Below are 23,642 nucleotides of genomic sequence, written 5' to 3'. Positions count from 1 at the left end.
CGTAGCAACCATTTTTTTTTTTTTTTTCATGTCCACATGAGCATTGCTGGTGCATGGTGTCTGGTTCTAGACATTGGGCTGGGTTCCACTGGTGGCTTTGTAGGGGGATGGAAATGATATATAAGGAGTGGACTGTCCGTAGATTAATGTCCTCGATGTAGACAATTGATTATCACCATTTAACCCATCCTCACTCGCATATTTACTACCTAGGTACCTTGTCAGCTCTTGTTCACTGTAGTTTACTATTTTCTACATAATATTGCAATGTCTATCAACATCGAGACTGTCGCCACCCCCCAAAAGACCGCTCGCGGGCCTGCTGAGGCCGCGGACGCGTCGGCCGTCTACCTGGGCACCAAGAACCGTATGCCTGAGTTTGTGCTCACGGACAAGGTTGTCTGCGTATCTGGCGCTGGTCGTGGTCTTGGTCTTGTCCAGGCTGAAGCGTTGTTGGAAGCCGGTGCCATTGTCTACGCTCTCGACCGATTGCCTGAGCCGGTAAGTGCCGTCCGAGTTCTCTATGTATCTCTCAAAACTACAAAAAGCAAACCTAATAGAAATGACAGAGCGGAGACTTCGCCCGCATCCAAGCCAAAGCCAGCACCCTCGGCACAAAAATTGAATACCGCCGCATTGACGTCCGCGACACCGAACTGCTCACCAACGTCATTGAAGAAATCGCCAATGTCGAGGGACGCATGGACGGCCTCATCGCCGCCGCCGGTATTCAACAGGAGACACCTGCATTGGAGTACTCGGCCAAGGATGCCAACACCATGATGGAAGTCAATGTGACTGGAGTGTTCATGACTGCGCAGGCGGTTGCCAAGCAGATGATTCGATTTGGGAATGGGGGTAGCATCGTCATGATCGCTAGTATGAGCGGAACTATTGCCAATAAGGTATTTTCCTCTGTCTATTTTCTTTGTTTCTGCGGGGTAATGGAGGAAAAATCCCTGTTCGCCACGCTATCACCACACACACAACACACCCAATCTAGTGGTTACTTGATGCTAACGGACGTGTCCAGGGCCTCATCTGCCCAGCCTATAATGCCTCCAAAGCAGCCGTCATCCAACTCGGCCGCAACCTCGCCGCCGAATGGGGCCAGTACAACATTCGCGTCAACACCATCAGCCCCGGGTATATCGTCACCCAGATGGTCGAGAACTTGTTTGTGCAGTACCCCGAGCGCCGCGAGGAATGGCCCAAGCAGAACATGTTGGGCCGTTTGTCGCGCCCTGAGGAGTACCGTGGCGCGGCTGTGTTTTTGATCAGTGACGCCAGCAGCTTTATGACTGGAAGCGATTTGCGGATGGATGGTGGCCATGCTGCCTGGTAATTTGCCAACAAGCTGACACTGAACTGAATGACGGCGACGACAAAAATAGAGCAACCCAACTATTTCTAATCCTGGCCTTTTCGACATACAATGAATGCATATACAAATTGTTTTTTTTTTGGGCGCCGTTGAAATGGTCCAGCGGCATGAGATTGGTTGGGGATGCGTTTCTTTTCGTTTTTTTCTTGTTTTTGGGAATGTCTACATTCGACGGCGTTTATTTCATTTGTCGATTTTGTTTCTCGTCTTATTGGGTGCTTTAGCGGTTCGTGCTAGCACAGCGTCATGTGCTTAGCTATCAGGTATTCCAGTTTTTTGACGGTGACTGCTCATAACTACAAGACATTTAATCGAACGGATCAATTTATATACAAGTTGCTTCTCTATCACTATATCATTTATTTGTCGTGTAATTTCCCTTTAGGTGTCGGGAAGTCGGGCCTCGTCGACATCGCCTTGCGAGTATCAAAGCCGCTGGAATCGATCTATTTCGGAAATATTAGAGAGAGAAAATAAAGACTTTAGCAATTGTATTGATTCTATACTATGACTTGCTTCACTTCTGCTTCTGACTATCTTCCGAATCCTTGAACAACGGATGTGGCGTATAACCACCAGTATATCCAATACAACAACCACATTCAGCAGTGCAATGCCCGTACAGTTCAACCTTTGTTCTTTTGCAGTGGCGAAGTATGACAAACAGCCAGTAGAAGTGTGAGTGAGGTGAGTTATGTGATTAGGTGCGCTGGCTTAATAAACCGTTGATTTCAGGTTGCACTTTGGATCGTAGTTGCCTATACCTAGCATTGAAGTATAGACTCGTCATTATCAAGTTTTATAACGACCACGACTAAGACACATTGTTGCCTATTGCAAAATACGAGTTGGAGTTACTGGACTCTAGCGTCATCGGAAACCATAATAGAAATTTAAACCGGATGCAATCTTGTATCGCTATTCGATGTCTAGTTGGAACTTTTATTAGAGCCGTGAGCTTTACACCACGCCCATATGCCAGTATGTCTTCGGGTTGAATGTGGCAACATGATTGAACAGCAGGCACCATCATCACTACGTGAACGGAGTCCCAGGGCGATCATTTTTGGTAGTTCCGACACCTACTAAGTAGTAAAAGGACATTATACTTGGTATTCGATATATCTAGTGGATTTATGCGAAAGACAGGTCCGCCAGATCTGGGATTAGGGCTACCGGTAAGCTTAGGGCTACACTTCATAGTTACCCATTTTGTTTATCTTCACAAGAACGACTATTTGTGTATGAGTACAGCCACGACGATATCTAAGCGCCTTCATAAGGGCACACGTAAAGACACGGGCGTCCGGAAAGGGAATTCTGATTGCGAAGGATCAACATCCGCGGATTCCGATTGGCGTTGTTGGTTATACTAGAGAGTAATATGGATACAAGCTGAACAGAGAAAGAGATGCCAAGTACGAACTACGGAATACAAGTGGATTCGAGGCTGGACACGTCGTAAAGTGGTTGTTACATCCGAGGATACAGTGCTTTGCTTTGTGTCGAATGTCGTGCCATTCGAGATTATTATTATTATGATTCTCGAGTATGACTGAGATGACGGAGAGAGAGTGTACACAAATTACAAACTGATCGTCGGAACTAGCTTGCGGTAGTGATGACATGACCTCACATCCGCAGCTACCGAGCAGTCTCTTTTTTTTTTCTTCTTCTCGTCCTCTCAGCTTCTTCTTTCAAGGTATCATTTATGCAGTGCACCAATGCTGGGCCCAGCCACGAAATACAATCGCAACCCTTCCCGGGTTCGGCAAGAAACAGCTGTGTTGGTCCGCAGATAGGCACGCAATACGGTGTAAACAAAAGCTCAGCCACCAGCAGTTAACTCATCGGATATGATGACTCGTTTGTAGGATTATATCATTGCGCACGACTCAGGCTCAGTCACGGCTGAAGGAATAGACAATAGATACTCCGGCTTATTTAAGATCGGCGTTGGGTCGACCTTCTTGTTTATATCCCACACGTGCCTTGTTGCTCAACCGCATGACCTGGAATCTATCCCTTCTTTCATCTTCATACACTCTTTATTTTGAAGAGGATAGGCATTTTGGTTAGTATATCGAGATGAGGACTCTTCAGTCTATGGCCCTGGTTGCGGGCTTATTATCAGGTTAGTTACTCTGTCGTGCAAAATAAAACTCACAAAGCTGAATCGCAGTATAGAAGCAACCGCCGACGGTGTCATCCCCCGAGCCCTACCCAACGCCCCCAACGGGTACGCTCCAGCAAATGTCTCCTGCCCAGCAGAACGACCAACAATCCGCAGCGCATCCTCTCTTTCGTCTAACGAGACATCATGGCTCTCCCTCCGCCGCAACCACACCGCTCAGGCCATGCGCGACTTCTTCGGACATGTCAGTCTCCCCGGCTTTGATGCCGTGAGCTATATTGACCGTGTCGTAAACGACAATGCTACCAATCTACCAATCGTCGCTATTGCGGTCTCCGGTGGTGGTTATCGTGCCATGTTGACAGGTGGCGGTGCCCTCAAAGCGTTTGATAGTCGGACACCCAACAGCACGTCAAGCGGCCAAATTGGTGGCTTGTTGCAGAGTGCGACGTATGTTTCGGGCTTGAGTGGTGGTAGTTGGCTGCTTGCCTCTATATATGTGAATAATTTTACGACAATCGGTGATTTGCAGGCCGATGGGGTCGGCGAGGCGTGGCAGCTCGGCAATTCGATTCTGGAAGGTCCTTCGAGGGGTGGTTTCCAGCTGTTGAGCAGCGCCGAGTACTATAACACCATTTCCGATCAGGTGCAAGCCAAATCGGACGCTGGATACAATACTACTCTTACTGATATTTGGTATGTCCTTGTGATTGAACTTGACGATATTCGACTAACATCCGCAGGGCACGAATGCTGTCGTTCCAATTCATCAATGCTACTGATGGTGGTCCAAGCTACACCTGGTCCTCAATCGCCTTGGAGAGTAACTTCGCCAGCGGGAGCATCCCCATGCCATTGGTCGTCGCCGACCTTCGCTCTCCCGGCGAGACAATCGTCGGCACGAACTCTACCGTCATGGAATTCAGTCCCTTTGAATTTGGTTCCTGGGATCCTACCATCTACGGCTTTTCGCCGCTGGAATACCTTGGATCGAAATTTAACAATGGCAGTCTCCCCCAAGACCACAGCTGTGTGCGCGGTTACGACAATGCTGGGTTCGTGTTTGGTACTTCGTCGACTTTGTTTAATGATTTCATCCTATATGTCAATAGCTCTGGCCTACCCAACGTCCTTGAGCATTTGATCACGAATGCTCTCAACCAACTCGGCCGGGATAACGAGGATATCGCTGATTATGTCAATCCCTTCTACAACTACACGCAAAACACCGGACTGGTCGCTCAGACCGAGACACTCAGTGTCGTTGACGGTGGCGAGGACTACCAGAACATCCCACTCTATCCTCTTATCCAACCAACGCGTCATGTCGATGTGATTTTTGCCGTGGACAGTTCTGCCGATACGAACGACAGCTGGCCCAACGGAGCCAGTCTCGTTTATACTTATGAGCGTAGCTTGAATTCCTCTGGAATAGGAAATGGCACCTCTTTCCCAGCGGTGCCTGACCAGAACACATTCATCAACAAGGGTCTCAACACCCACCCGACATTCTTCGGATGCAACAGCTCAAACACATCTACCCCAACTCCATTAATCGTTTATATTCCAAACTACCCCTACGTGGCCTACTCCAACCTGTCCACTCTGACCCTCTCAATCAACAACACCGAGCGTGACGCTTTGATTCAGAATGCATATGACATGGCGACCATGGCAAACGGCACCCGCGACCCAGACTGGCCAGCCTGCGTCGGCTGCGCCATGCTGGGTCGCTCGTTCGAGAGGACCAACACCACCGTCCCTGATATCTGCAATACTTGTTTCGACAGATACTGCTGGGATGGTACCACCAACAGCACTACTCCTGCTACCTATGCACCGTCATCGTATCTTGCCACGTTGAATGTCATGGGTGGGGTAGGATCTATGAAGGTGCCAAAGATGGTTTTTTTGGCTCTTGGTACGGTGGCCATGACTGCTATGGCGCTGTAGCAATAAAACGTTGGGTTGCATGATTTTGGATATTTACGGCATTGGCATTGTTGAGTCATTTGTATATGCATTATGATCTAGTTAGCTTTTACTAATGATAAATGATTTCTTTATAATATCCTGTAAAAATAATAAAACAGTTCAAAATGTCATGGAAGTACATGTTGACTGTCCCATGTCCAGCAGTTACCCCGGCAACGGCGCACTAAGCATTCGATCTGCGAACCGCAACAAAAACAAACTCAAACCTAGTCAACTTCCGCTAGAGCATTGAGCAACCTCCACATTCAATATCGTCCATCTGGGTCTAGTGAGTTTGGCAATTCATGCATACCTAGTCCATGCCCGACATACTGCATTTGTTTCACATTTCATTTCCCCAATAACCGACTGACTTGACCGCTGCATGGTGTGCATTCGACTGCATCTCCTTCATCTCACCGACTACAGCGACAACCACGACCGCGACGACCATCTACGAATGGGCATAATACAACTATCTGAGCAAAACCGACAAATGGTCCATGCGCAGGGGTTTTGAGTAGTGATAGCTCGCATCCCGACCGATCGAATCGAACATGGCGCGTGCGGCAGTTATACCAGGGGTGTCGGCGTCGACGGACGTGCCTCAACAGCGAGCGACCCGCGGACGAGGAAGGACGCCTACGAGTACCACCGCGGATGCGCAAGATGTGAAGAAACCAGAACCTGCGAAGAGAGGACGGAAACCTGGAAAGACTGCCACAACGACAACGGCGGCGGCAGCGAAGAATAAGAAGATTAACAACGACATGGAAGATGAGGAGGACGACGATTTGAGTTTTGATGTTGCATCCACAACAGTGAAGAAAGCCACCAAAGGTGTTGCTGCATCGAAGAGTACTCGTGGCCCCAAAGCTGCCAAGTCGGTTGCCGCAGTGGAGGATGATGCATCATCCGAGGAAGAAGATGACGACGAAGACGAACTCGCCGATTTTGAAGTAACCAAGAAGAAAGCTGGACGACCTCCCAAAGCAAAACCTGCGCCAAAAACCACAACCAAACCGACGCGCGGTCGCCCAAGGACGGTCAAACCCACCGAACCGCAAAAGGAACAGCAAGATGCAGGAGCAGACAAGAAGCCAAGAGGTCGACGACCTGCTGCAAAGCAAACAACCGATACCGACAAAACAATATATGTGACTACGGGCTCTACAATTTCGAGTTTAGCAAAGGCTCGCACTTTGGGGGATCCCGCAAAGCAGAAGAAAACGGTCACTTTCGCGGATTTGACGGAATCGGAAACCGAGGTATCGGAGGTGGAAGAGAAGAAACCAGCCGCCAAAAGTACCGCGAAAAAGGCAACTGCAGGTACAAGGTCAACTGGGCTCAAGGCAAAACCTGTCCGAAAAGCTGGAACTGCGACGAGAGGTCGACCACCTAAATCGCAGCCCGCTGCGGCGAAGCCGCTCTCTCCGAAGAAACCTACTCAATTGGCTAAAGGTTCGTCTTCGTCCGCCAGCTCTGGAGACGAGGATGAACTTGCAAGAGAGAAGACCGTTTATTCGCTGGTCGTTCAAAAGTCGCCTGTTAAGACGCAGGAGCCTCAACATACGGGCCTCAGTTCGCCGGTGAAGAGGATCATGTTACCCGGTCAGGCAAGCACTCCAGGCCGACCTCCATCTCGAGGAACACTTCAACAAGACGAAAACTCAGTTCTATCGCTACAAAACCCATCATCGACACTGCGAGATTCGGTGTTTATGGGAAGTCCCGCCCGACGCCCGCCGCCATCAACATCCAAGGAAACCATTAGAGATACACCACGACGCGGTCCTCTGTTTATCAGTCACCCGTCCGCATCGAAGCTATCCAACGCCGAGCCGAACTCATTCATGCAGAAGCTTTCGCCGTTAAAGGCCTCGCCCAAGAAGGGAGGTAATCTTGCGGCGTCGTTTATGTCTGGCTCTCCAGAGAAGGGATCGTCGTTGTCTACGCCGTTTAATGCGAAATTGTCGCTTCTCAAGAGTCCGGCTAAACGTATTCAGTCGCCTTTTGTTTTTCAGAAGGTGCATGAGTGTAAGCAATCGCAGACAGAGCTGAGAACGGCTGATGACGATGTTGATACTGAAATGCGCGATGACGATGATGATGTGTTTGTCGATGATGACAAGGCCGAAGCATCTCATCCAATGGCTGATGTGCTTAGCGAGGACGAACTTTCAATGGATCAAAAGACAGTCGAGGGAACAAATGAGGATGATGTATTTGTGGATCATCCCACCGCGGAACAAGACCAAACAGTAGATCAGCACGAAGAGACCGATGAAGTTGACGAAGTTGATGATATGGAAGATCACGCCGAGCTCGCGCAGGAGATTGAACTTGCTAATGACGATGTGCACAAAGTCATCGAGTATCATTCAGAGGAACTTGCAGATCAAGAAGATGTGGAAATGTCTCAGGACGAGCCTTCCGATGTGAACGATGAGAATCAAGATCCGCAAGATGTTGAAGACCGTGAGAAGACCCCCATCAATGAAGTGATTGACAATGTCGAAAGTGATGCGGAGATGGAGGAAGACATCTCAGAACAGCATGAGGAGCACGAGCTTTGCGAGAACCAATCCGAAGATGTCGAGAATCTGCAGCCTACCGCCCATGACGTCGAGCAGGGACCAGCGACTGAGCAACAAGAGATCATCAACGAGCCCACAGAATCTGAAAAGGTAGACTCTAATGAGGTGGTTATCTACGCCGAGCCTGAAGATGAGCATGAGGACACACTGCTTGAGGTCGACACGCCTCGTTCCAATACAACCCTTCAATCAGCACGTTCCTCCATCGACCCACGAGACATAGTCCGCGCTGATGAAGTGGACGAAGCAGTACACGTATCAACTCAAGGAACTCCACGATTTATTCCTCCCGCTGCTCCCTCGCCACCAGTTGCTTCTCCCATGCGTCACTTCAGAATGTCTTACAGAGACCATGGTGACGACATGTCCGAGTATGGCTCCACTCCAGCTAGCAGACGTCAGTCCGTCTTTTCGAATCGCAACAGCATTCTTCCAAATCGCGGCGACGCAGCGGACGATACCTTTACGTTGCTGGCTGCCAAGTTGGATTTCTGGAAGGCCAGCAGTCCTGCCAAGCAACGAAAACAATCACCGGAGCGGATCATGTTCTCTCCTGTAGTTCCCAAGAATTTGATAGTTCCAAGACAGTCAATGAAGGGAAACAGATATAGCCAAATCCAGTCAATGCGCCAGTCGCTCGCCGCGAGACACTCGTTGGCAAATTCCGTCGTTATGGATGGCAATGAGTCGGATACTGTTGCTAGACAGTCGCCGGACAAGAATGCCTCTGGCGCAGTAACGGGAGAGGATGAGCAGGCTCAAATGACTCAATCTGAGACCAATGCCAAACCGAAAGATACACCTCAACCCCCACTGTCAATGTCAATCACTCCAGTCAGAGTCAACCGCGATGCGATCCGCACCGTTCATACAGTCTCAAAAGTTCCTTTGAAACCGGACGGCGATGAATCACCTATCAAGTACCCTCGCAAGCGGGCTAGATCGATGTCGATGGAAATCCAGCTGCCGATAAGAGCCTCTCCCAGGCGAGTCAAATTGGTTCCGAAGAGTCGAAAGTCAACAACACCCGACACCCCTGTTCCTACACCGACTAAGCGTAATCCATTAACAGAGATCAAAGACACGCGAGGCTATGACGTTCCTGCAACGGTTGGTCCAGTAAAGACTCCTCGCCAGGACGTAAAAAAGGCCGATCAACAATGCCTCCGTGGCGCAGTCGTCTTTGTCGATGTGCACACCACCGAGGGAGAAGACGCAAGTGGCATTTTTGTCGAGTTGCTCACACAAATGGGCGCGAAATGTGTCAAGTCATGGTCATGGAATCCACAATCCAGTCAATCCCCTAGCATGGATGGCTCAGAGCTGGTCATCAGCAAAGTCGGCATTACCCATGTCGTCTACAAGGATGGTGGGGTCCGTACAATGGAGAAAGTACGACAGGCCGGTGATGTGGTGAAATGTGTTGGTGTTGGATGGGTTCTTGAGTATGTTTCTTTTCCCTCCTCTTCTTTCCTGATACGACCTAACAACTTGCGATAGTTGCGAACGAGCAAATAAATGGGTGGATGAAGCCCATTACTACGTTGACAGTACCATCATTCCCCGTGGAGGTGCCAAACGGAGAAAGAGCATGCAGCCTCGCGCCTTGGCCAATGTCAACGGTTCGTTGACATCATCTACATCCTCATCTTCTTCCTCGTTGTCCTCGTCTATCGGCCATGGCAGCATCACTTCCAACCGTCGTTCTCGAGCTCTAACAGACTTGGAAGATACAATGGAAGACTTTAGACGCATGAGTCCCAACAACAGCGTCAACGAGAACAGCACCTCAAACGCACCAAAGACACCAACCAGCGCCAAAACACCCTCCAACAACAACAAAGACGATGACGATGAAGACACGGAGTACAACTTCAATTTCAACTTTGATTTCTCTGCAATGTCCCCCGCAACGCCCGGCTTTCTTCGGCTGACGCAACAAACCTGTCCACCCAAACAGACAAACCAGGGCTTGTTCTCATCCATGTTGTCTAACAACCGCGCCTCGGCTGATGATAGCGATGCCTCATCAGGCGCTAACCTACGCGCAAAACTCGAGGCGGCGCGACGGAAGAGTCTCGCATTTAAGCCGAGATTTGGGAGTCCGTTAACTCGCCCATGATCTCACATTCTTTTTGGGTTTTTAGTTTTTTCTTGATTCTCTCGTTATGTTATGATACCTATATACAAGATTGGATTGGATTGGACATGCATTCGTTTGGTTGCTTTGGTTTGGGGTGTATAGTGTTCCTCTGAATTTTATGTTCGCAGATTGTTTATACTGTTTTATACCTACATATTGAGTTTGGTCTTTCGTTTTTGCTCAGGACTCGGGGGAAGGGATGTATATACCTAAGTGGAATATTTGATGTGTTTTCTTTCCTAAAATTCCACTTCACTGTTCTGTAATTTTGCCTCCTTTTTTTTTTTCGCAATTTTACTGGAGCATCTTATTCCAAAAATGTAGATGTTGGAACGTACGCGAATGTGTATGACAGATTCGATTCGAATTCTATTTATTCCTGGCATATGTATGAGGTCTATGTATTCTAATAAGAGAAACATCCACGTTCAGTCCTCCATTTTTCCCTGGGTTATATCCAAATGGGATACCTCATTTGGATTATCATACGACTCCCGATACTCCACCATCAACTCCCGTGCTGGAGGTGCAGAGCTGACAAAAGCCTGAAGTCGTTTGTCCGGGACGGCATAGTGAAGAGCCACATATACAGCGGCGCTGATTGACATGCCAGTCAAGAAACAAATGTAATACAAATGCGTCAGCCCAATTGGAACTGAGATGTTTGGATTCACGTACGCAATGAAGCCGGGGAGAGAAGGGGCAACTCCACAGATCCACTATACGCTATATCAGTAAACTTGATAACGACGGCATTCAGAGAAAGAAAGAAAAGAACATACCGCTACAACTGCTCGCCAGTTGACTCCGTAGGTATACCAATAAATGCTATTCTTGTTTCCAATAAACAGGTCCGGCACCTTGATCTTGCGTTGATTGACGACGAGGTATGACGAGATCATAAGTCCGACCATGGGTCCTACGAAGACAGAGTAGCTGCTCAAAACGGTTAGGAAGGTTGTGGCGGTATTCACTAGCTTCCATGGATTGGCAGCGATTGAGATTAGGACTGTGAGATAGGCTCCGCGTCGAATATTGATGTATTTCGGCCAGGTAGCTGCAAAGTCGAATCCTGTGATAACTGTCAGTCACGGATAGCACTAAAGAAAGGCGTAAGAAAAACGAACCTCCAGAAAGAGCGTTGCCAGGAACGTTAACTCCAATCTGTGAAACCACAAGGGCTACGCCTCCGAAAAAGGCGGCGGCGCGAGAGCGAGAGCCGCCGGTCTCAATAATGGCACTCAGCAGATTTGGCAGGTTCCACATAGCTTCGCCATAGCGGTTCTGTGTGGCTGCAGTCACAAGGATTCCGATGACACCACACGAAATGGCACAGAGGGCAGAGCTAATAATCTGCCCATAGATCGCATCCCGTGGTTTACGCGCAAAACGTGCGTAGTCGGTTTGGTTCAGGATGCCAGCGGCAATACTACCGATAGTACTGATGATACCATAGGCAATCATCCATCCAGATGAACTGGTAGTAGAAGAGATTGTGTCTCCAAACCCGACGTCTCCCATTGTGGCTAGTGACCAGATGAGCAACACGACCTCAAAGACGAGGACGACTGCCGCAGAGATGTAAAACAGCAGCTGCAGCTTGTGTGGTCGTACATAGACGAACGGCAGAGAAATCACCATGAATACGATATACGCAACGAACTCGGCAGTGGTCATGCCGGTTGACGCGGGCATATGGTTAGGAATCCGGTCTTCGAGGGAAGGCCAGATGGCCTGCAAACAGACATAGACGCATTCACCGCCAATCCAGGCTTGAAATGCATCTTTTCTTGTTGTTAGGAAACGCGCAAGAGGCAAGAAAAGGAGCTATCACAACTTACACCAGACTTGTGAACGCTGTCAGCATAAGAACGACTTGGAAGCGGAGTTGAGATGGAAAACTTACTGATCGAGAGGAAGATTCTGTTACAGATGACCCATTGTGATCCCCACATTCCCCAGACATATCGATTCGCTACTGGAAATCCCACTGGATAGCCGTCGTCAAACAATGTTCAAGTGAACATGAAGAGTTGTAGTCATGGTTCTTACAGTGATAAAATGCCCCCGGAAGCGAATTGAGCACAATGAAAACAGAGGCAAGTATATTCCCTATAACAATGGCTATAATAGCTTGCCACCAGGATAACCCCAAGGGAATCAACGAGCTTCCGGTCATATAGGTCGAGATGTTGCAATTAATGAGCACCCCTATATCAAGGAGGGAAGTCAGTCAATGGTCAGCACCCAGAAGTTGCGCTGTCGTATCATTCGTACAGTAGTAATTGAACGTCCAAAACCCCCATTTGCGTCGCCCTGCCTCGACAGGCTTGATATCGTTGTTGATCCATGGATCTGGGATGGTGCCGCCCTCATGGGGGACCTCAAGTCTCTTCAAAAGCGACATGTTAGACAGAATCAAGTCAATGGCAGCAGAGCACATACCGAACAACCAGGACAACTGGTTCTTCGCTTTTCCATATATATAATTTGGAAAACTCAAGCGATGTCGACGACGAAGCTGATAACGATGACCGATAACGCTAGCTTATCTTTCATTCTGTACCCACGGTAATTGTGCGTCTAATTGGTGGACTTGAATGAAGCTCGCTTCTGATTGACGGGCTTCAAGAAGAGCCTAAGGTCCGCTCTCCACATCGTCCCAACTGCCGAAAAGGGCTCGAAAATGCATGATAGGGAGTGCAGCTATTCGGTCAGTTTATTAATTGATTGGTGGGATAGGATTGAATATATTTCGGGGAAACCCGTCTGATGAAGCTACTATTGATAAATATCAGCTTTCGCCAACATCTGCTGATAAGTATATAGCAGGTTCGATGGTTCCTCGCCTGGCGTCCTTTTGAGTTCATGAGCTAGCCCTAGAGAGGAATATTTGACATATCAAGATTCAACACCATGGCGACTTCTTCGTATAGAATAGGCGTTGATGTGGGCGGCACAAACACCGATTGTGCTATAATCGATGTTACAGCTACCGACAATACGTCGCGGGGTGTGTGTGCTTCTTGCAAAACACCAACCACGCCGGATGTTACCTCTGGAATTTATACAGCTATTATCAATGTATTGGCCAAGTCAGAGGTCAATCGAAAAGATGTCCAAAGTGTCGCTATTGGCACGACACACTTTGTCAATGCGGTCGTAGAAGCTGATCCGCGTCGACTCAGTAAGGTGGCGGTGGTCAGACTTTGTGGCCCATTCACAAGAGCCGTGAGTATTCTTCGCGCCTTTCGTTATAATTTTTAGGAAAGGTTGCTGACGGAGAGGAATTAACAGATTCCTCCTTTCACTGACTTCCCACAACGACTACGAGAGATCATGGAAGGGCCAATTTTCTATCTTGATGGCGGTAAGGGTTTCGCTGCTGGTTCTTTTCAGGACAAAAAAAGGCTGATGTTTCACTTTCAACAGGTCTCGAAATAGATGGACGGGAAATTTCCGCCATCTCTCCCAACCAGATCAAAGATACAGTTGCCGAAATCAAAAAGGCCGGCATCTCCACCGTAGCCCTTGTTGGCGTGTTCTCACCTCTGGACCATCAAGGAACCCAGGAGGAAGCTTGCAAGAAGATGATGCTTGAACTCGACCCGTCCTTGTCGGTCGTCTGCTCATCTAAAATAGGAAATGTTGGACTTCTCGAACGAGAGAATGCGACAATACTAAATGCCTCCATTCTGAGCCTGGCCCGAAAGACCGCCCGCGCCTTTTGCAAGGCTATGAAGGATCTTCAACTGCATTGCCCCTTATTCTTGACGCAAAACGATGGTACCCTTACAGACGCAGCCACCGCGGCTGAACTCCCGATCAAGACTTTTGCCAGTGGACCAACAAACAGTCTCACTGGAGCTGCATATCTCGCAAATCTGGATCGAGGAATGGGAAATGAAGAAATCGCTGCAGATACTCAGATTCTCGTCATGGATATCGGAGGAACCACAACCGACGTTTGCGCTTTATTGCCATCTGGCTTTCCACGGAAAGCGCCGAACTTTGTTGAGGTTGGCGGAGTGAGGACAGCGTTCTCCATCCCCGAGGTATTGTCCGTAGGGTTGGGTGGAGGTAGTCTTGTCCGAGTAGATGAAGCCTTGGATACTGTTGCTGTTGGACCGGACTCGGTTGGTCATCGGCTCGGAAGTGATGCATTGGTGTTCGGTGGTAATATCATGACATCCACGGATATCGTTGTCGCGAGTGGCAATGCAGACCTTGGTGATGCGTCCAAGGTCAAGCACATTCCTGACACAGTGCTTGTCAAAGCACGAGACAAAATTAAGAGAATCTTGGAACGCACCATCGATGATATGAAGATCTCTGATCTGCCCGTGACTCTCCTTCTCGTGGGTGGTGGCTCTATTGTTTGCGCGGAATCTCTTAATGGTGTGGCCAAATGTATAATTCCACCTCACCATGATTCTGCTAATGCTGTTGGAGCGGCAATCGCTAAGGTTTCTGGAGAGATAGATGTCATTGAGATCCTGGAGAACCGAGACGAGAGAGCCGTGGTAGAAGCAGCCAAGCAGCAAGCCATCCAGGCTGCGATCGCGCGCGGAGCTGACAAGGATGATGCTAAAGTCGTTGAGGTGGAAAAAATTCCACTTCAGTATGTAACAAACAAGGCGATAAGGCTAGTTGTTAAGGCTGTCGGCAAACTCAGCACCGCAAATTTTGAAGGAAATTCAGTATCAGACCAGTCGGCCAACACAGACTGGATGTCAAATGATCAAGAGATATCGAACCAGCAAACGGGCGACCAGAAAGCTTCAGCAACACCAAAGGATGCTACTTTGCCGGCGTCCACAAAAGATTTGACTCCTATCCAATTTGATTCTTACAAGCCAGAGGTTGTGAACAACGTATGGTATCTCTCCGCCATTGACCTGGAATTCATTGCTACTGGTACTGGAGTTCTCGGCACAGGCGGAGGAGGCCCCTCATATTTGCAGTATCTTCAGTGCCTTCACTGGCTGCGATCTCCGGAATCGAAAGGACGTATGAGAGTCGTGGCACCAGAGTACATGAAGGACACGGATGTATGTGTGTTTGGATCCTGGTACGGCGCACCAAGTGTCTCCAGCGAACGACTCCCGGCCGGAACGGAAATTATGACGGCCATTAATTACTCCGTCCAGTTGTCGAAGCACTCGCACTTTGAGGCAGTCATCGCAGATGAGATTGGTGGTGGCAATGGGATGTCAACATTTCCAACCTCCAGCTTCTATGACATCCCAGTTATTGATGGTGATTTGATGGGACGTGCATATCCCACAATGGAGCATGGTAAGTTGCCAGGTTCGAATTGTGCATGAAAAGCAAGTTGTATCCTAACATCGACTTTCAGGAACACCATACGTCTACGGATATCCGATAACCCCTTGCACTTTAGCGGATGCTAAGCAGAATGTTGGCGTTGTGATGGTGAGTTTCACCTAACAGAAATGGTATGGTAAATCCTTTGCTGACGTTGTTTCATAGAATGCCGAATCCAACAGTAGGGTTGAAGGAATGCTGAGATCTCAATGCGTGAATCTCGGGCTCAAAACTGCCGTCGCCGCTGTTCCCTTGAGCTGCGATATCATCAAAGAATATTGCATTCCGAACACAGTTTCCCAGGCATGGTATATCGGCCGGGCGGTCCACCAAGCCCGTAGATCAAAGACTGATATCGTGAAGTCGATAGTACGTTTAGCTTTCCCTCGTATCCATTTCCTTCATTATGTGCTATATGAATCCTGGCAGCTGCTAATAAAATTTCTAACGCAGTTCGCTACCTCGCCCGGAAAGCTGTTATATAGCGGCAAAATCATCGACGTCAAAAGAGATGTTAGTCGAGGGTACACCATGGGCCAATGTACCATTGAGCCCTTGACCGGTGACGAAATAGAAAATATCAGCACTACTCAGTCCACGGATGAACAAAAAGAGAAGCGCTGCATAGTCATCCCCTTCCAAAACGAATTCTTATACGCAGCGTATGTTGACAACGCAATCGATGCAGATGATGCATCAAAGCACGATGTCATCTGTACGGTGCCAGATCTCATCTCCGTGCTAGGAGCGGATGGAGAGGCCATTGGATCTCAGGAATTGCGATATGGACTCAGAGTGGATGTGATCGCTATGGCAGCACATCCTTTATGGACGGGGGATGAGAGAGGCTTGAGAGTTGGGGGACCCCAGGGATTTGGGTTGGACATGGAGTTTAAGAGTCTGGGCCCTTATCAGAGACCGAGGAGTGTGATTGAAGAGTTTAATAACATGTAGAAGCTTTCCTATTGTTTTACCACTGTTCAAGTGGTGCACCTGTGTCCTCAGGTATCGGATAGTCTAGCCACTGATCGAAGCTCAACATGTCCAATGCAACCTCAAAGTCCATAGACGTAAAATCATCGATAGTCATGAAAAAATTGTCGACTTCAATGCTCGGATGCTCGGTACTGGGAGGAATCGAACGTTCAAAGTCCGGCTCTCTTGTGGTGAGTGGTTGCGGTGTGCGTGTAACCTGAGTAGAGCTGGTCATGTCATCGTCAGACCGCTTCAAATATTTCTTTGCAAGCTCTTCTCCACCAAAAACAGACGCAATTTCTTTCACTAGTGAGGCGCGCGCCAGTGAGTCTTTGCCCTGATCCTGCTCAAATAAATCAAGCATCTTTCGCAACACCTTGACTCCATCAGCCAGCATGGGTCTGAGATCTACCTGTTCCAAATCCGATATCACCATCTGGATATCCTGAATCATCAACTGTGAAGATAATCCAGGTAAGGAGCGTTCCACTAACAAGAATGCCGCTACTGCCACCGCAGCAGTATAGACCTGGTATTCAAGTGAGGTAAATCTCTGCGATCTCAGAAATCCAACTACGTTGTTCTCGCGCATTCGCCGATACGGCACGAACATATCTTGCGCGGCTTTTGCGCAGACTATCCATGATTCACCAATACGAGCGTGAAGGAAAGGCCTGTTCAGCCGAATCCGCTGTAGACAAATACCAATATGCAGTAGACTGTGCTGCCAGGTAATGACGTTCATGCTTGACGCGTGGCAAACATTGAATTCGTTATTGGTTTGAAAGTACCAAGGAAATCGTGATACAACGTCTTGAATCTGGCGATCGATTGACCGAACATATTCGTACGACGAGGCATAGGAACCATTGTCTTCAAATATTCGACGGAAGATGATATAAACCTCAATATGCGCAGTGCTAGCACTCATGTCGGTGATCTCCTCTATGGGACGTGGTGTGATGGAGGTTTCGGTGACATCGACGTCGTTACAATGAACCGGCTTTGGTACCTCGGAGGATGAAGGGTGAATCAAAGGTGGACGACCCAAACACATAGCTTGGTAACTGACAAGGAGTTAACACTGAAATATAGATGAGAGGGAGTGACGTACCAATCATCAACTATGAGCTCCCACCAGATACGACGCCTAAGTTCAGTATCAAGGCGATTTTTGCCAGGTCTGTTCTTGTCCAACCCGATGGCTTGTGCATTTCTTACTGCCTGGCCTAGAGCTCTATAAAATCATCAGGATGGATGTCATCAAAATTAAATAGCAAAACACAGCAGGGAAGAGGAAAGAACAGAGAAAATGACAGGCAACGTAACTTACGAATTCAATACCTCATGTTGCTTAGTCTCCAGCCAATATATCTGAGTACACAAAAATACTTGCAGCTGCGTCAAAGTCGGCTTCAACTCATATTCACCAGCATACAGCGCCTGGCGAGATGCTTGATGCCAGACATGGGCCCAGTCACGGCCAATCGAGTTTTCCATTGCCAACATCTCCATGTATTCCTTGGGGCTCATGAGTGCTGCCAATGATATTATTGTCAGCAGCAGTGCCAGCCATATGAGATCAATCTCAGCAGCGTTTAAAGACCAAAATCCATCGTACTGGAGCTGGAAGGTGGGGATATGAAGGGCGTGATATATGAGGTCGATATTCACTATGTAATACGACACAAGCTTGTCGCATAGTTTTCGGGGTGGTAGCAATGAGGTCAACTGCAATTTCCAAAATAACTTGGAGTCAATAGAGCGAGGTATTGAGGATGACGAATTGCCTCTCGTTTCACTTAAGATAGGCAAGGAATGGGGTAGCAGGACGGGCAGTGTAAACCGTGATTGGAGAAACATCATCGAATACGCCGGATCCAGACGAGTACTTGCTTGACAGAACTCCACAAGTTGCTCTATTGAGTATTTTGTCGGAGAACTCAAAATTTCTAGTATATAGTCGCCTTCTGGATTAGGTGACTCCGGCAAGTATCCCGGCGCAATACTTGGAGGCGATTGTCGCAACGCAACGCGCGCCGAAGCAGATGGCGCCGGATTTTCCTTGCATTGATCTTCTCTCTGATATCTGATGCAGCTCTGACAAGGAATCTGGCGGTCACACTTTAGCTTGTGCTTTCTGCAGGGATAGCAACTGAGCGTGCGCCGGTTGGCGGGTTTTCTTTGCTTCGGTCGAGAAGCAACATTCCCACTGGAAGGGGAATCTGATGCGGTCATTTCATAGAAGATACAACCACGTTAATAAAATGAAGGCTATAGATCGACGCGATATCAAGCACAGGCACGTAGACATAGCCAAATGAAGTGTTGCTTGATAGAAGATAATCTGAAATGTCGAGATAAAGTTTGAACCAATGAAGTTCCGTTCCATGGAGGACGGTAGGGTTATGTTAGGGTTAGTGATTTTACATGAGATCAATGATATCTAGGCCCAAAATTCAGTATATGACTTCTATCTAGATACACGAACCTATATAAGACACACAGCAAGTACATTTTAAGCACCATCCTTTGCCTTTGTAGCCAAGCATTGCACCATAAAATCACGTATCGTCTCCTCAAACTTGCGGCATTGATACCCAAATTGCTTCGCAGCAGTCTCACCATCTAGACTGAGGGTATCATCAATAACCTGTTCCTCCAATTTTATCATATCACGCAATTCCGGGAACCCAGAGACCATATGTTGAGCTGCAAGAGCATATGACCACCGTTCCGGTGAGGCAGGCGTATATCTCTTGCCACCGGCTTCCTTTCGAAGAGCAGCTTCGACATGAGCAGTTGCTAGATCTCGGACATCAATCCAAAAGGGGACACGGGCTGTTGGAAATGGGCTGGAGCCCTGCGCAATTTCCCACAGAGCTGCATTTGACTCGTTCAAATGGTCCAAACTTTTGATCGGGTGCGCTATGGGTCCAAAGACCATGGGCGGGCAGAGAGTGACGATGTCAAAATGTGGTTTCTTGTCTTTGATAAAGTCCCAAGCAGCCAGTTCGGCATATTTCTTGGAGCCACGATAGGCGACGACAGGGGTCGATTTGGGATCTGCTGCCTCCTCGTAGGTTAGAGGATTCCAGTCTGCTGCTGTATAGGTAAACCCTGGCGGTCCTGTGCGGTTGATGTCTACTACTGAGGCGAAAGAAGAAGTAATGACCACCCGCTGAATACTGGGTGCATTGGAGGCTGCTTCAAGCATGAAGCGGACGCCGTTGATTGCTGGAATGATGAGCTCTTTTTCGTTGTCTGTGATGTGGTAGTTGAATGGCTATATATAATCAGCTCAATATTCCCTTTGTGGTTTATTTCGATCATTGCTGGTGATGGTAGCGTACGCTGGCAACGTGAATAACCGCATCAACCCCATCGACGGCTTCAGTCAAACCTCCCGGATTCTCAAAATCTTGAATCTGCACGAATTCCAGTTTACCCGCGTATTGCGGTCGAGAACGAATCATCTCATCACCTTTAGCAAGTGAACGAGTGGCCCCTCGCACTTTGAGGCCTCGGGCAAGGAGCGTATCAACGACATGGGCGCCAATGAAGCCGGTAGAACCAGTAACCAATACGAATTCACTATATTCGTCAATCTTCGTCCTCTTGCTTCATGATAACTATGGGTACTCACATCTTGGAAGCCATGCTGGATTGTCTATTATTTCTTGAGAGTGAATGTTGAGAAGTAGAAAAGATGTATTGACGAATTTCCCCGCAATATTTATACGGGGAAACGGCGAGCCGAGTCGGCGTTTGCTCCGAGACTGGGCCCTGGTTTACTTGACAGATTGATTTAGTTGGATATTGGTAAATGCCATTTCACCAAATTGGACACTCTAGCTTAGACCAGTTGATCCGGTTTTATCATGGGCGTTCAATTGTTGAGATGAGTATCAGGTGCATAGATTTCAGATGCATATACATCTAGATATTACCCTCCCTACACAAGGCCATCCCGACGTATGGCCATATTACACAAAGCCCTAAGCCGTAAGGCAGCCAAAGCCATTACAATAACACACCTACATAGCCAAGAGTATTATTCTATTAAATGTAAATTTCAGTTAGCATTTAAAATACTATTAAAGTTATAAAGTCTGTAGAGTGGGTAAAGCCAGCAATCAAGCCAAACTTACGGCTATAATACATCCTACATAACTTTAGTTGAAAACAACATTAACTTAGTAAGTTACAAATAGCATCGTCGTCTCAAGCAACCCAGTGAAATATATACTCCATACTTCAGAATTTCTGACTGGAACTATAGTAACAACCCATTATCATACTCAGACGTTGTCAACCAACACAATCCACTGTCTCTCCGCTGCCCCTCATTACCAACATCTTGGCTTCAACAACTGCCACCGTGTCGCACTTCTATACCTAGGCATATATCCAGCTTGCATCTTGCATCACAAAATGACGGACTCATCGCCCCGTGCCAAATCATCAGGAGCAGCAGAACGCAAAGATGAAGAACAAATAGCCCTCGCCAGAACCCTGCACCAAGTGCCCTGGTGCGAACAATACGAGCGCATGATCTCCGGCATGCTGTACGTATACCCTCCTACAGATCCATCAATGATATGTGCACTTATTGATATATTTTTGTAAAGATACGACGCCTTCGTCCCCGAACTAGCAAAATCCCGCTTCAAAGCCCGCGCCTGGTGCAACCGGTACAACACCTACTTCCCACCCCCAGAAGCCACGGAACTCCAATCCCACGAAGCCCTTGCAAACCTACGCATGACCTGGCTCCGCGAGCTCATGGGCGCCACAAAGGGCGATGAAATCTTCATCGAACCTCCATTTCATGTCGACTACGGCTGCAACATCAGCCTTGGGGAGAGATTCTATGCGAATTTCGGCCTGACTATTTTGGACTGCGGACTAGTGACTATCGGCGACAGGGTTATGTTTGGTCCTAATGTGTCGATATATGCCGCGACACATGAGACAGATGTGCAAAGTCGAAGGGATAACATTGAGTATGCGAAGCCGGTTGTTATTGGGGATGATTGCTGGATTGGAGGGCAGGTTGTTATACTGCCTGGTGTGACGATTGGCAAGGGTTGTACGATTGCGGCGGGGGCGGTGGTGAGTCGTGATATTCCGGATTGGAGTGTGGCGATGGGGCAGCCTGCGAAGGTTGTTAAAACGGTTAAGCCTGTTGACTAGGCTCTTTCAAAGATGATGAGTTAGGTAGATGTATCCCCAGTATACTAAGCAATGAGCATGGATGGGCCTATATTAGGGTCAGCAACCCCGCATGTTTACCACGGAGGTGTATCTCCCCTGCTCCATGTGGTACAACATTCCATGCACTTCATTCTTTCTTCACATTCATTTATCCTATCTCAAACCCTCTAAATAGCTTAGCTACTCTCAGCCTAAATACAAACCGTCATTTCTCGGCCTCTTGACTCGGCTCACTCACACCATCAAAACACAAAATGTCCACCCCGCACTTCCCCGCAGACATCTCAGCATCGCTCCGTCAACTCCTCGACACTACAACCTCAGGTCCAACGCCGTCCGTTGCAGGCCTCGTCTACTGCGCCGTTGACCGCAATGGCGACATCTTATTCAACCACGCCTCTGGCTCTAGGGGACTTGCTCCATTCAATGGCGGCCCGATGACCCTCGACACCGTCTTTTGGATGGCATCATGCACAAAGATGATTACGGGGATAGCATGTATGCAACTCGTTGAGCAAGGGAAACTATCCTTAGATGACGTCCAGCAAGTCGAAAAGATTGCACCGGAATTGAGAGACGTAAAAGCTCTCGAAGGCGATTTGAAGAGCGGATTCAAACTCGTCGACAAAGATCGCGGGATTACGCTAAGGATGTTGTTGAATCATACTGGTATCTCTCCCCCTCCCCCTCCCCTTCTTTCCCCTCTGAAATCTTCACTAAGAGCTGATGTGCATGCAAAGCTGGCTTCGGATATCCCTTCGACAACTCCAAACTCCGCGACTACTCCCTGCCCATCGGCTACGATGAATTCGCCGGTAACACAGACGACATTCTCGGTCTACCCCTAATCAACCAGCCAGGCACAATGTTCGACTATGGAGTAAACCTGGACTGGGCCGGTATCCTCGTCGAGCGCATCACCGGCCTTTCGCTGAACGAATACTTCCAAAAACACATCTTTGCGCCGCTAGGAATCAAGGATATTTCCTTCTTCCCTGGGGCAGATATGAAGAGGAGATTGGCGTACATGCATCGACGAGAAGAAGATGGGTCGTTACATGTTACGGATCATTTGTATCGGTTTGCGTTGATGGAGAAAAAGGCTTCTGATTCGGGGGCTGAGGAGAGGTTTTGTTCTGGTGGTGCGGGGTGTTTTGGGACGATTGGGGATTATTGCAGTAAACCCCAAACCCCCCCCCTTCTTCCTGTCCCTCGAAGGGGAATAATGATGTGCTGACTCTAGCATAGAGATTATTGCAGTCCTACTGAATAACGGGACATGTCCCAAAACCAAAGCGCAGATCCTCAAACCCGAGACCGTTGATGGTATCTTCCATCCCCCCCTAACCGTTGCATTGTATTCCCGGGGATCATATCTAACATATATCATGATGTGATAGAAATGTACAAAGACCAGCTCCCAGATCTGCCACGATACATCAACAAACCCGCTCAAAGCGCCAAACCCCATCTTGCAAAACACGCACCCGTGCGGCCGCTGCCAGCACACGAAGACGAATCCACCACAGAAGGTTGGGGACTAACCTTCGCACTCAACCACAACGCAAAAGAGTCGGGTAGAAAACCCGGCAGTGCATCGTGGGAAGGAATTGCGAATCTGTTTTGGTGGGCCGATAGAGAGAGTGGTGTTGGTGGAATGATTGGGAGTCAGATTTTGCCTTATGGTGGTGAGTAACTAGTTAGCTAATCTCTCCCGTCGTCTACTTATAAAGGGAACCTTAATATACTGATACATGGGGTAGATGTTGCGATGCTTGATGTTAATGATGCAGCTGAAAAACTAGTGTATACCGGCTTGAGAAGGACGGATGATATGTATAAATAATCAGTCCGATGTCTGGCATGAATATATGGTATATGTATAGACAA

General features: G+C 48.2%; 9 protein-coding genes across 9 annotated transcripts; 6 read left to right on the top strand and 3 right to left on the bottom strand.

The window, feature by feature from the left end:
- Positions 1–267: 267 nt before the first annotated feature.
- On the top strand, positions 268–1,345 carry EYB26_008005 (uncharacterized protein; the record flags this gene model as incomplete). Its single annotated transcript, XM_054267264.1, has 3 exons — positions 268–501; positions 570–905; positions 1,034–1,345. 3 exons carry the CDS (start codon positions 268–270, stop codon positions 1,343–1,345), a joined length of 882 nt encoding a protein of 293 aa, XP_054123239.1.
- A 2,127-nt stretch (positions 1,346–3,472) lies between these two features.
- EYB26_008004 (uncharacterized protein) lies at positions 3,473–5,471 on the top strand (the record flags this gene model as incomplete). Its single annotated transcript, XM_054267263.1, has 3 exons — positions 3,473–3,518; positions 3,572–4,214; positions 4,262–5,471. 3 exons carry the CDS (start codon positions 3,473–3,475, stop codon positions 5,469–5,471), a joined length of 1,899 nt encoding a protein of 632 aa, XP_054123238.1.
- Positions 5,472–6,049: 578 nt separating this feature from the next.
- On the top strand, positions 6,050–10,211 carry EYB26_008003 (uncharacterized protein; the record flags this gene model as incomplete). Its single annotated transcript, XM_054267262.1, has 2 exons — positions 6,050–9,534; positions 9,590–10,211. The coding sequence occupies 2 exons, from the start codon at positions 6,050–6,052 to the stop codon at positions 10,209–10,211; spliced, it is 4,107 nt and encodes a 1,368-aa protein (XP_054123237.1).
- Positions 10,212–10,660: 449 nt separating this feature from the next.
- On the bottom strand, positions 10,661–12,713 carry EYB26_008002 (uncharacterized protein; the record flags this gene model as incomplete). Its single annotated transcript, XM_054267261.1, has 8 exons — positions 10,661–10,951; positions 11,015–11,304; positions 11,360–12,016; positions 12,074–12,079; positions 12,139–12,222; positions 12,285–12,443; positions 12,510–12,624; positions 12,678–12,713. 8 exons carry the CDS (start codon positions 12,711–12,713, stop codon positions 10,661–10,663), a joined length of 1,638 nt encoding a protein of 545 aa, XP_054123236.1.
- A 435-nt stretch (positions 12,714–13,148) lies between these two features.
- EYB26_008001 (uncharacterized protein) lies at positions 13,149–16,514 on the top strand (the record flags this gene model as incomplete). Its single annotated transcript, XM_054267260.1, has 6 exons — positions 13,149–13,463; positions 13,530–13,602; positions 13,665–15,530; positions 15,592–15,668; positions 15,726–15,929; positions 16,014–16,514. The coding sequence occupies 6 exons, from the start codon at positions 13,149–13,151 to the stop codon at positions 16,512–16,514; spliced, it is 3,036 nt and encodes a 1,011-aa protein (XP_054123235.1).
- Positions 16,515–16,530: 16 nt separating this feature from the next.
- On the bottom strand, positions 16,531–18,773 carry EYB26_008000 (uncharacterized protein; the record flags this gene model as incomplete). The annotated part of the gene is made up of 3 exons (XM_054267259.1): positions 16,531–17,602; positions 17,650–17,772; positions 17,869–18,773. The coding sequence occupies 3 exons, from the start codon at positions 18,771–18,773 to the stop codon at positions 16,531–16,533; spliced, it is 2,100 nt and encodes a 699-aa protein (XP_054123234.1).
- Positions 18,774–19,053: 280 nt separating this feature from the next.
- EYB26_007999 (uncharacterized protein) lies at positions 19,054–20,195 on the bottom strand (the record flags this gene model as incomplete). Its single annotated transcript, XM_054267258.1, has 3 exons — positions 19,054–19,821; positions 19,889–20,129; positions 20,182–20,195. 3 exons carry the CDS (start codon positions 20,193–20,195, stop codon positions 19,054–19,056), a joined length of 1,023 nt encoding a protein of 340 aa, XP_054123233.1.
- Positions 20,196–20,969: 774 nt separating this feature from the next.
- Positions 20,970–21,731, top strand: EYB26_007998 (uncharacterized protein; the record flags this gene model as incomplete). Its single annotated transcript, XM_054267257.1, has 2 exons — positions 20,970–21,103; positions 21,167–21,731. The coding sequence occupies 2 exons, from the start codon at positions 20,970–20,972 to the stop codon at positions 21,729–21,731; spliced, it is 699 nt and encodes a 232-aa protein (XP_054123232.1).
- A 275-nt stretch (positions 21,732–22,006) lies between these two features.
- Positions 22,007–23,598, top strand: EYB26_007997 (uncharacterized protein; the record flags this gene model as incomplete). The annotated part of the gene is made up of 5 exons (XM_054267256.1): positions 22,007–22,421; positions 22,493–22,930; positions 23,001–23,078; positions 23,153–23,440; positions 23,516–23,598. The coding sequence occupies 5 exons, from the start codon at positions 22,007–22,009 to the stop codon at positions 23,596–23,598; spliced, it is 1,302 nt and encodes a 433-aa protein (XP_054123231.1).
- Between the last annotated feature and the right edge of the window lie 44 nt (positions 23,599–23,642).

The sequence above is a fragment of the Talaromyces marneffei genome, chromosome 6, assembly GCF_009556855.1.
Source record: "Talaromyces marneffei chromosome 6, complete sequence".
Taxonomy (NCBI): Eukaryota; Fungi; Ascomycota; class Eurotiomycetes; order Eurotiales; family Trichocomaceae; genus Talaromyces; species Talaromyces marneffei.
This window is presented reverse-complemented; position numbering and strand designations above follow the sequence as displayed.